The 12500-nt window shown below is 38.6% G+C and overlaps 1 protein-coding gene across 2 annotated transcripts in view; it reads right to left on the reverse strand.

Moving 5' to 3' along the window:
* Positions 1 to 400: 400 nt before the first annotated feature.
* LOC144980135 (melatonin receptor pdcr-1-like) overlaps positions 401 to 12500 on the reverse strand; it is a 42521-nt gene continuing 30421 nt past the window's right edge. The window contains exons 3-7 of one of the 2 annotated variants that reach the window (XR_013646826.1): positions 10158 to 10371; positions 5717 to 5856; positions 1794 to 1925; positions 635 to 1184; positions 401 to 566 (exon numbers count right to left, since the gene is read on the reverse strand). Coding sequence is in view for 1 of the 2 variants with exons in the window: in XM_078927684.1 (XP_078783810.1) it covers positions 923 to 1184; positions 1794 to 1925; positions 5717 to 5856; positions 10158 to 10371 (748 nt within the window). In the remaining variant the exon portion in view is untranslated. Of the gene's footprint in view, positions 1185 to 1793; positions 1926 to 5716; positions 5857 to 10157; positions 10372 to 12500 lie in introns of both variants that reach the window. The other variant, XM_078927684.1, reaches the window with a different exon arrangement.

Consider the following 12500-nt stretch of genomic DNA (forward strand, 5'->3'; position numbering starts at 1 on the left):
TTCAAAGCCTCTCCATTGTCACTCTTTCGTTAGTATTTTCATCTTTAGCCAATAAGTCCAACACGTACCATATCGCATCAAATCCGTATCCACCTTTGATGCGATGTGGTATGTGGTGGAAGAACAATAGGCCAAGACGTTTCGTAGCCACCTTTAGCCAACACGTCTATGCCCTTTCTCCCATCATGTACCACATCGCATCAAATCCGTAGCCACGTTTAGCCAACACGTCTTGGTCTATTATTCTTCCACCGCGTACCATATTACATCAAATCCGTATCCATCTTTAGCCAACACGTCTTGTGAAGTGTGTTTATATATATATATATATATATATATATATATATATATATATATATATATATATATATATATATAAACATAAACTAAAAAACTTCCACCACGTAATACATCGCATCAAATCCGTATCCACCTTTTGCCAATACATCTTGGCCTATTATACTTATACCACGTACCACATCACATCAAATCCGTATCCACCTTTAGCCAAAACGTCTTGGCCTATTCTCCCACCACGTACCACATCGCATCAAATCCGTATACACCTTTTGCCAATACGTCTTGGCCTATTATACTTATACCACGTACAACATCGCATCAAATCCATATCTACCTTTAGCCAAAACGTCTTGGCCTATTCTTCCACCACGTATCACATCACATCAAATCCTTATCCATCTTTAGCCAAAACGTCTTGGCCTATTCTTCCACCACGTATCACATCACATCAAATCCTTATCCATCTTTAGCCAACACATAATAGGCTAAGCCCTATTATCTCCCACCGTGTACCACATCACATCAAATCCGTTTCTATCTTTAGCCAACACGTCTTAGCCTATTCTCGCATCACGTACCACATATCACATCAAATCCGTATCCCATAAAAGACAAAACGGGCTTATCGTTTCCTTGTCAGCGTGATAACGTTGACGTCAGAGCTGTAGCGATGATGGGGCGGTCGCGCCCTGCGACAGCAACAAAGACAACACCAGCTGGGGCACCAGTCCAGGAGGCCGTACATTTCCCACACGGCCTGTCTGAAGGCGGTGCACATGGAGAAGAGCACCAGGAAATTGCTGAAGGTGCAGCAGAATCCGAGCCAGCACAGGTAAAACTCGGCGCGATTGTCAACGCTGAGGTCGGCCACTGTTATGAAGAATCTAGAGGTGGATTGGGGGTGGGGGGGGGGTGGGGGTGGTGGGGGGAGGTGAGGGGAGGGAAAAGCAGGGTAGAACAAGATAAAAGGGATTGAAAAAAATTGTATTTAAGTTGACTCAAATGTTATCCGCTGTGGAGGAGGAAGATGTGGAGGAAGAGGAGGAGGTAGAGGAAGAGGAGGAGGTGGAAGAAGAGGGGGAGAAGAAGAAGAAGAAGAAGAAGAAGAAGAAGAAGAAGAAGAAGAAGAAGAAGAAGAAGAAGAAGAAGGAGGAGGAGGGGGAGGAGGAGGAGGAGGAGGTGGTGGTGGTGGTGGAGGAAGAAAAAGAAGAAGAAGTAGAAGAAGAAGAAGAAGAAGAAGAAGAAGAAGAAGAAGAAGAAGAAGAAGAAGAAGGAGGAGGAGGAGGAGGAGGAGGAGGAGGAGGTGGAGAAGGAGAAGAAGGAGGAGAAGAGGAGGAGGACGGAAGGAGCTGGAGAAGGAGTAATAGGAGGAGGAGAAGAAAAGAAAGAAAGAAAAAAAAGAAAGAATGAAAATGAAGAAGAAGATGACGATGATGATGATGATGATGATGATGACGACGACGACGACGATAACGACGACACGGAAACCTTACCGAAGCAGACAGAATGGAATCCACAGCACAACCATGATAGCACACATGACGAAGGTGATGTGGTAATTCCACGGTCTCGTCGACAGCTCCACGAACACCTTCTCGTAGAATCGAATACGTTTCTTGTACCCTCTGGACAGGATGAGTAAACATGAGAGACAAAGATGATAAAAATAGAAGGAAAGAAATTGACGTATTTTTCAGCTATTTGTTGTTTTTAGACAGCCATTTTAGTGATTACTTCTCATTAAATTCTATCAATTGGACTATAGATAGAATAGGCTTGGCTAAGAACTCACAACATTGCCATCCGAAAATATAACGGACCAACACACAAAACTATGTGTTACCTTGAACGTTTATTGTCTAATTAGATCAGATTGATATAATTTTGTGGAAATTGATAATAAAAACGGATATCTAAAAAACAATAACAAAGAGCTGAGTGGCGTCAGTTTCGTTCCTTCTATAGAAAGAATAAAATTGGCGACACTGGGTTATTTGTTATTGTTTTAGACACCATATTGGGATCATATCAATCGGACTATAAACTTTCAAGGTTAAACACAGCTGTGTGTGCTGGTAACTTTATATCCGGATAGCGGATGTAGTGAGTATTTTACCTAAACGAACAGCTTCAATAGATTCTTACACTCTTATTACTTTTTGAAATACGCTTCAACAGTGGTAACATCACTTCCCTCGTAATAACGCATGGTAACTTAGTAACTGGCTCTAAACTATCGGAACAATGGTGGACGTCCTTATGAAATATTTCTCAGACGAGCATAAAATCGTATCCAGAGGAAAAAAGCATTATACATCTGATCATGTTTTGACTTTTACACATTCTGATCACAAGACATATGAAAAGTTCTAGCCAGCATGAAGAATAAAAAGTACCGATTTTCTTTGTTTATAACCACGGTGGCCGCCGTTTCTGGACGACGTGACATCAGACTATTGAATCCAATTCTGAATGTGTGGTTGGGAACAAAGTTCGAACTCCAAAAGGAATATTCTATTCTACCGCCCTCAATTGATGTCGATTTCGTTTATCTCTGAATATCTCTGTGAGGCTATGTGGTCTTGTGGTATGACACTCGCTTTCGGATTGGAAGGTCCTGGATTCGAGCCTCGCTCGGCGCATAGTTGAGTCCTTGGAAAAGGCTCTTTACTCACATTCTGTTTTGATTATAAGTCAGAATACACATGCCTTATTAAAAAATATCTCTCTACGGTGACATAATACATTATCTCTGTGATAACTGTGGACATGTTCAGACACTTTCATGAATTAGATTCTGAGAAATATTTGACTATTGACCCTACAAAAATGACATATTGAGAAAATAGCAAAATAGCTTTCCATTTTTCACACTTTACTTACCCTTTTCGATTGTGTTTTTCGTGTCTTTATAGTATATTGTGAGAAGTCTGACTTCAATAATATTACTTCTAAGATAATAAAATATCGTTTTCCACCAAAATCTCCAAAATTTTTGAAGGAGTTTCCTAATAATTAGACTCAAGCCGTCCCTTATATTATTGTGTTCCTGCAAATCAATGTCATTATCGTAGTCTTGAAGACTTGATGTGCTATTATTGTGACCTGTCATTTTTATTATCTTGTGAGTGGGTGGGGGGGGGGGGCACCAGCAGAAGATAATTCCGCAACGGTCGCCTTTCTAAGTTAACTCTCTCCTTACCAGCCACTTTTCCGATTTTCACAAAAAAAAACTTCACACCCAACCTATATAAAAATATATTTATTTTACTCAAACACAAAATCTGTTAGTTCTTGCCATACATATTTTTTTAATGCTAAATGAGCTCTTCAACACAGTGTTAATATACTTTAACTCTCACAAACATTTATGTTCAAATATTATGATGTACAAAAGAATGACAAAAATGTTGGCTGCATCGTAACAAATGTGACGATTTTCCTATGGGTGGTAAGGGGCGGGGGGGGGGGGGGGGGGTTAAAGAATGGTTGGTCTTCTTGTCATCGATTCCTGCGTTGACGCTTGCATATTTTTTTTCAGCAGGGAACTAATTGTATTGACCCCCATTCGTGAGTAGTAATACCAAACGGAAACGGAAACGTCTGAGGTTTTTCCTCAGTCTTGTCTCGGGGATTCACATCAAATTAATACAGGGACGAATCGGGATCTCTGGACTTTGTCGGTCTTTTGAGTGAGTATTTTACCTAAACGAAACAGCTTCAATAGATTCTTACACTTATTACTTTTTGAAATTCTGAATGTGTGGTTGGGAACAAAGTTCGAACTCCAAAAGGAATATTTTACTCTACCGTCCTCAATTGATGTCAATTTCGTTTATCTCTGAATATCTCTGTGAGGCTATGTGGTCTTGTGGTATGACACTCGCTTTCGGATTGGAAGGTCCTGGATTCGAGCCTCGCTCGGCGCATAGGTGAGTCATTGGAAACGACTCTTTACTCACATTCTCTCACTGTACTCAGGTGTAAAATGAGTACCTGGCCGTCAACGGCGTTGTCTCGGTCGGGGAAAAAATTGTAATATCGCCAAACAGGCTTTATGTCTCTTTCTAATTGCTACCTTTTGATGTTGGTCAGAGACCCTTTGTAAAGCGCTTTGAGCACATTTAGTGGATATTGCGCTATATAAAAAAAGCTCTAGTCTGGTATGCTGACAAAATATCTTGAACGGCTGTAATGGATCGATTGACTCAACGGTTCTATTCGTTTTGATTTGAGAATATTTTTGGCCTTTCTGTTCTATCATCTGGTCTTGAAGTATTTTTCTCAGTGCAAAAATCACTGAAACTTTCCTCAATATCAATTTCTTCTTCCAAATGATTCGCCATTCTCAAACAGTTTTTTTTTCTCTTCGTCTGCTAGTATGAAACTTTTGTCCCAAATAAAAACACTTTGTATTCATGCGCACCAAAATATTATTTTAATAACCAATTAGCTGTCTTTTAAACCTTATTTTAAGCCAATAAATTTAGCAAAAATATTATGCAAAAGATGAATGATTTTTTGTATTCCACCCATCTCATTGGAAAGCCCTGTCTTTTCTTAGTAAATACGTTATCGTTAAATAATGCTTTGAACGCGTTGAATAAAACATTTATTCAACGATTGCAGAATATTTTCGTACATTTTATTGGTGTGAAATAAGGTGTAAAAGTCAGCTGATTGGTAATTATAAATAATCTTTTGGTGCGCATGAATATAAATCCAACGTTTTTAGTTATGGGTCAAATTGTCATTCAAGTAGAAGGAGAAAGATTCAAATCATGTTGAATAGAAGTACTTATACCATACCATTTGGTTACAAAATATCTAATATTCTTACTTGTACGGGTGGAATAAACGCATTCTTTCCTATCTTTTATTTATTAAACGCGTTATATTTTTATCGTGAAGTAGCCCATACTCGCAAGCTCGTTGTGTTATTGGACACGATGAAAAAATAACTCGTTTAATAAATTACAAAGAGATGAAGGAATCGTAGATATATTATTATTCAACGCGTTCAAAGCATTATTCAGCGATTGCGTATTTACTAATAAATGATAGGGTTTTCCGATGGGAGGAGTGGAATAATGACAGCTATGCGGTCTAGTGGTATGACACTCGCTTTCGGATCGGAAGGTCCTGGGTTCGAGCCTCGCGCTCGGCGCATCGTTGAGTCCTTGGAAAAGGCTCTTTACTCACTTTCTCTCACCGTACTCCGGTGTAAAATGAGTACCTGGCCGTTAACAGAGCTGTCTTTGTCCGAAAACTAAAATGTCGCCTAACAGGCGTTATGTTCCGTCCTACACGTTAAATGTTGCTGTTGACCAGGGACCCCTTGTAAAGCGCTTTGAGCACATTTAGTGGATATTGCGCTATATAAAGCTCAATTAAAATTTTTAAAATCCATACTCACGTCGTAAAGAGATAGACGTTTGTGATGAAGAGGGCGAGCAGTGCTGGCATGGAGACCAAGATGACGGAGGTGAGGATGTAGGCGATTTGTTCCTTGGTGTCCGCTTGGCACAGGTAGACGGCACGGTTGAAGAAGGAAGACTAGGGGGGGGGGGGGGGGGGTTGAGGGAAAGGAGGGGGGGATGTAAATTGATAGAGTAACATTTATACATATATATATATATATATATATATATATATATAATATATATATATATATATATATATATATATATATATTATATATATATATATATATAATATATACTAGTAAAAAGCCCGCAATTTCGCGGGGAAAGAACTATTTTCATTCGATACCTTCGGTTGATTTTTCTGTGTGGCCCAACATGAAGTGTAAGCCACTATAGCCTCTGACCCGTGACACAGCAACATACAGTTGTCCATGTGTGAATACCGGTTGTGGTAAGAAAATCCCCACCTTGCTTAATGTCTGCCCCTGAGACTTGTTAATTGTCATTGCATATGACAATTTTACCGGAAACTGTCTTCTATTTATAATAAATGGTAAGCCTGAATCAGTTGTTGTCGTCAGATTGATTCTAGGGATAAACACTATGTCGCCAGCTCTACTACCGGTAATTATCTTGCTTCTAATACTTTTGAACCTAATTTAATTATTAACAAACGGGTGCCATTTCGGAGGCCTGATTTAGGATTTATATTTCTAAGCAGCATGACTGACGTGTTGGCTTTCAAATGTAATGCATGTGGAGGAAGTCCGGGAGGTGTAAGTTCGTTCAAGAATTCAATCGGGTATAAGTTGATGTCAGAGTCACTTTGAATGGAATCAGCACTGCGGTAAATTTGTTCAGTTGATGAGGTCAACCTGGACAGAACGGCTGCATTTATATTGTCAACATTTTCATGGGTTGTAGTCAAAATGGCTCTCTCTCTGATAGATAACGTTCATACGCAAAGTTCAGATTCAAATCATTGTATACAGCATTTATCAAGCATTCTGGGTCATTTTCAGGAAGGCATAGCGCTGTAGGTAATTTAACAGAATACTTTCCTATTTCGCTGAAAACCGGCTCTGTACCATTTCCGATGCGGAGAAGCCAATTTGCAAAACAGTTATTGTCATCAGTAACCCTCATGTTCTTGTTCATGTGAAAAATGGTGACAAAATTCCAAATAATTGACTTGTTTAAGTGTGACACTTAATATATCGGCTTCAATTCCTTTGTTAACAACAGGTAGAATTTGCCGAAAATCCCATCCAAGTACAACCACTTTGCCCCAAAAGGTTTTGAACTGCCTGTTATGTCACAAAATGTCCTGCTCACACATTCAAACACACGCCTGTCCATCATAGGTGCTTCATCCCAAATTATGAGAGAACTACTCTTCAGTAACTTAGCTGTGTCTGATTGCGACTGATGCTGCAGGTGCTGTTATCCGTTATTGGAATTGGAATTTTGAACGTTGAATGTGCTGTTCTACCACCGTGCTGACAAAAGATCAAAGGTGAAAATACAAATTTGAAGAATACTGGGGATGTAGGAGCTTTCGGAATGTCTCCCCTTTACTTAACGTATGGAAAAACAAACACCCTAGCATCGTTAATAACACTTATGACTAACCTCTCGAGCTAACCCTAATAGTAAAAAAAGAATCAAAATGGCGACTGAAATACCTTCATATGATCAAGTGAATAACATCACTATGAATGCCACGATTTGCTGAAAAATGCCAACACACACACACACACACATGTATACACCACACACAACACACACAAACATATACACACTCACACACTCACACAAACATATCATAACAAAACCGATCACCGCTAAATCAACAACACAACGGAAGTAATAATAATACTTGATGTCATAAATAGATGACGCAAATTGACAACTTTTTACAGTGTCAAAATTAGTTGATTTTGGGAGACAAGTGTCGTCGGTACATATTTTATGATATTATCTGTTTGATTCAACAAACTTTCAAACTGACTTTAAATTATAAAAGGAAATCAAGTTATCTGTTTATCTATCTGTAAAAAATACATTTCTAATTTTCAAATCTTTCAGTAGAGTTGTGCGCCGTATCAATTTTTTTATTGACTCAAATAAGCACAATGTTCTCCACAATGCTATATTTTTTTAAGAAAGGATATATATATTATAAAAATGAAAACCATGAAATAATAGTGCTCCGCTTTTTGATAAAAGGAGCTATGTACAAAATATTTCGAGTATAATTAAGATAAACTTCTACAATATTGTTTCGGGCATTCGCTCTCATCAGGAAGTGAAAGAAACATTATTGTAGAAGTTGATCATAATTATACTCGAAATATATATATATATATATATATATATATATATATATATATATATATATATATATACATATATATATATATATATATATATATATATATATATATATATATATATATATATATATATATATTGAATCGTGTTGGATACAAATATGATACGAATAGTGCTCGACATGTAGCAATAGAGCGAATTATTATTTTAATATTTACCACAATGTTGGAGTCAGTCTACATCGATGTTTCAGGGCCTTTCAAACATCGTCAGGACTGTGTGTTACATGAGTTTGGTTTGTTGTGTAACACACAGTCCTGACGATGGCTGAAAAGTCCTGAAACATCGATGTACGCTGACTCCAACATTGTGGTAAATATTAAAATAAAAATTCATATATATATATATATATATATATATATATATATATATATATATATATATATTTATATATATATATATATATATATATATATATATTATATATATATATAATATGCGCACTAGATTCGATGTGCGGCTATGCCACTGCCTTGTGGTATAACACTCGCTTTCGGATCGAGCCTCGCTCGGCGCATAGTTGAGTCATTGGAAAAGACTCTTTAATCACATTCTCTCGCCGTTCTCAGGTGTAAAATGAATATCTGGTCGTTAACAGCGTTGTCCCTGTCGGGAAAAAATGCATTATCGCCTAACAGGCGTCATATCCCGTTCTACATGTTAGGTGTTGCTGTTGGTCAAGGAACCTTTGTAAAGCGCTTTGAGCACTTTTAATGGATATCGCACTATTTAAAAGATTAAGTTTTTTTTAGTTTTTTTTTTTTTTTAAATTAATGTTCATACTTTTCTTCATCTCAACGTTCAGATGTCTCGTCTCGTTAGAATACCAAGCGATGTTGAGTGTGGTTAGTGGCGGGTTGGTTGATGGTTATAGAAAACTTTTGCTTCCGTGTTTTTGTCCTTTGGAAAGGCATTTCACATGTTAACCTCAACCGACTCAGTGGTAAAGGAGTACCTGGCTAAATGCAGTGACGGATATGGTAAGAGTTATGGTACAAATGGGGAAGGGGGGGGGAGGGCTGACCGGTGATTTTTACTTATGAAGTGGTATATTTCGTTCCATAAGACTTGTGGAGTAAAGAACTTTTAATTTCATTGAGCACGGTAAATCCTTAGAGATGCACCATATCGGTGTCCATATCAATTTAGTAATTATTTACTGTTTACTGATTATTTCTGACGGTCGGTAAAAAGACCTGTTCTTACAGTATTCTATCAAGCAGATGTGCAATCAATGATATGCGTTTACGTAAACTATTCACAACATACACCAGCCGGAAATAACATAAGAGCACCAGCACACAAAACTATGTGTAACCTTAAACGTTTATAAATCTGATTTATATTTATAGAGGTGTGCGAGTAACTAATCATTAAATTGCTGCCTGAAAAAGCTGAGTGACGTCAATTTCGTTCCTTCTACACATCAGTTTACATAACACATTCATTTGCATAATGTGAGTCACTGACATCTAATTTTTTGCCAACCATAATTTAATAATAATTATCAACATTTATAACAGTAACAGGCATTTTAAATAGATTAACCATGCGCGGTTCATCATGTTTGATTCACTTCCCCAGCAGGCCATATGGAATCATAATATATCCAGTTTACAGAGTACTAGTCGTCTGGTAGGTGTCTTTTGTACTAAAATTCTTACAATATCAGTCACTGTCTATAGCCAGAGTGATCACATCTGAGTCAAGTGGGGACAGATATACGAAAAAGCACGCATACAACCCCCCCCCCCCCCCCCCCCTCCACATACACATACACACACAGAGAGCGGGGGGGGGGAGAGAGAGAGAGAGAGAGGGGAGAGAGAGAGAGGGGGGGGGGAGAGAGGGAGAGAGAGAGAGAGAGAGAGAGAATAAAAGAGAGCTAGATAGATAGATAGATAGATAGATAGATAGATAGAGAGAGAGAGAGAGAGAGAGAGAGAGAGAGAGAGAGAGAGAGAGAGAGAGAGAGAGTTTAAGCGTTAGAATTTTATAGTGCCCGCTATGAAGAAAAAAAAACGTTTCGGGTCTCACCTTGAATGACAACATAGGTGGCATGAAGAAGCAGATGGCCGCCAACCACGAGATGATGATCCAGCAGACGCTCCGTGTCTTGGACATCATGACGTTGTACCGCTCCGGTTTTCGGACCGCGATGTAATGGTCGACGTTGAGCCACGTCAGAGAGAACAGTTTGGCCCCGTGCAGGGTGAGCATAACGTACGCTTCGATGTTGCAGAAAGTACCCCTGTGGAACAGATGTGTACGGGTTATATTCGTATGTTATAATTATATAGGGAATGAGATTAGCGGAAGAGTAGCGTCCCTTGATTGGAAGTCACGAGCGGAAAAGTTATTAGAGAGAGAACGTCATGTTGGTTGTGCGGCATGAGACACTTCACCGAAAGCGAGGACGAGAGAGACGCATGCGCAAAACCATTTTGACGTTCTCTCTGTAAGGTGACGTCCAATCAAGGGGCGTTACTCTTCCGCTAATCTCATTCCCTATTAATATTTAATTTGGGAGGCTATTATGTGGTCTTGTGGTATGGCACTCGCTTAAAAGACTTGCAGCTCTTCGGAACTTTCATGCGCCATGGAGCCTAGGAGCATCCTGGCCTCTAAAGCAATGGACAAAAATAAATACAATAGCTTAGAAATATAACACGATAAACAAACAAAAAAAAAACGAATAAAAACCGGAAAGTTTTGGGTTCAAACCGCTTCTTCAGCCCACAACAAAAACAAATGTTTTAAAGAAATCCTTTTACTTGTGTGAACAGCCTTTCCAAATATTTCTCTGCCGTATATCCTAATTTTCCAATAATTTTTCTTTCTAAACTTGAGCTTTTATATAGCGCAATATCCACTAAAAGTGCTCAAAGCGCTTTACAAAGGGTCCTGGATCAACAGCAACACGTAACGTGTAGAACGAGACATGACGCCTTTTAGGCGATCTTACAATTTTTTTTCCGACAGAGACAACGCTGTTAACGGCCAGGTAATCATTTTACACCTGACTACGATGAGAGAACGGGAATAAATAGCCTTTTCCAAGGACTCAACTATGCCCCGAGCGAGGCTCGAATTCAAGCCCTTCCGCCCGATCCGAAAGATCACAAGACCATATAGCCGCAAAATGCAAATATATTTTTGATATTGGCTGAATTAGTGTTTTTGGACATTAGGAGTTAGAGGAGCGAGCAGATAACGCCTGATTTATTTAGTTATTTATAACATAGTCAGAAAGTTGGCGACTAAATAAATATGTGATCCCTCGCCTCAAAACGGTATTATGTCGGGATGATTAGGATGCTGAAAATTGAATTTATAGCCATAAATATCAGACTTGCGTTGAGTTTTTGTGTTTTATTGAGGAGAATGAATACCATATTTTATTGTGCCAATAAGCGATCATTCCATTTTTGACCAGTCTAAATTTAATTTGACTTTATAACATCTCGTTCATCCCGACATGATACCGTTTTGATACGATGGGTCACAATATTTACTTACTAATAATTACACAGACTAGACGGTTTCCGAAATTAAACTGAGTTTTCTCCTTTTGATGACATAAATTAGTAATTCTGGCATGACTTCCAGTTCTTCCAGTATCCTGTTATTTGTTCTTCTTTCCCTCCAGCTTATCCTAATCATCCTTCTGTAAAACCACATTTCAGCAGAGTTTATAGATAGTTCGAAGATGACGTCACTCAGGTCTTTGTTATTGTATTTTGCCATCCGCGTTTATGAATAATGTTCACTGAACTGTATTAACCTGACTATAAACGTTCATGGATACACACAGTTTTGTGTGTTGGTCCGTTATACTTCCGGACGGCAATGTTATGAACTTCTTAGCCAAGCGCATACTATCTATAAGTTTCATATCTTTGTTCTTGAGGGTCCATCTTTCTGCGCCGTAGGTCACCACTGTCCACACCAATACCTTTATTAATTTTATTCTCAAATGTTGCCCCATGGATTTGTCTTTCAAGATATTGTTTAGAGAGGACATTCTTTTTTTTTTTTTTTTCGCCGAAACCGATGCACTCTAATGAAAAATGTGGTACTGGGGAAAATGGAGGTCAATCTAGGAAGAGGAAGACCTAGGCGTAGTTATATGGAAAATAATATCCTAGGATGGACAGGTATAAATGGAAGAGAGTTGTACGATACCGTCAACAGGCGAGAGAATGGGCAGACATTTGTCATCGTAGAGTGCGGACAGCCAACGTCAATGAGGACGACGCTGGATAGTAAGTAAGTACATTGGTTCCAATGCAAGGCAATTTAAGCTCCTCTTCACCAGACTCAATCATCTTTGACTACATCTCTGCCCCACTTCCAGTTAACTTAATTGTGTCTTTGAAC

Source organism: Berghia stephanieae, chromosome 9 (genome assembly GCF_034508935.2).
Source record: "Berghia stephanieae isolate SIO BIC M18660-M18661 chromosome 9, UCSD_Bste_1.3, whole genome shotgun sequence".
Classification (NCBI taxonomy): domain Eukaryota; kingdom Metazoa; phylum Mollusca; class Gastropoda; order Nudibranchia; family Aeolidiidae; genus Berghia; species Berghia stephanieae.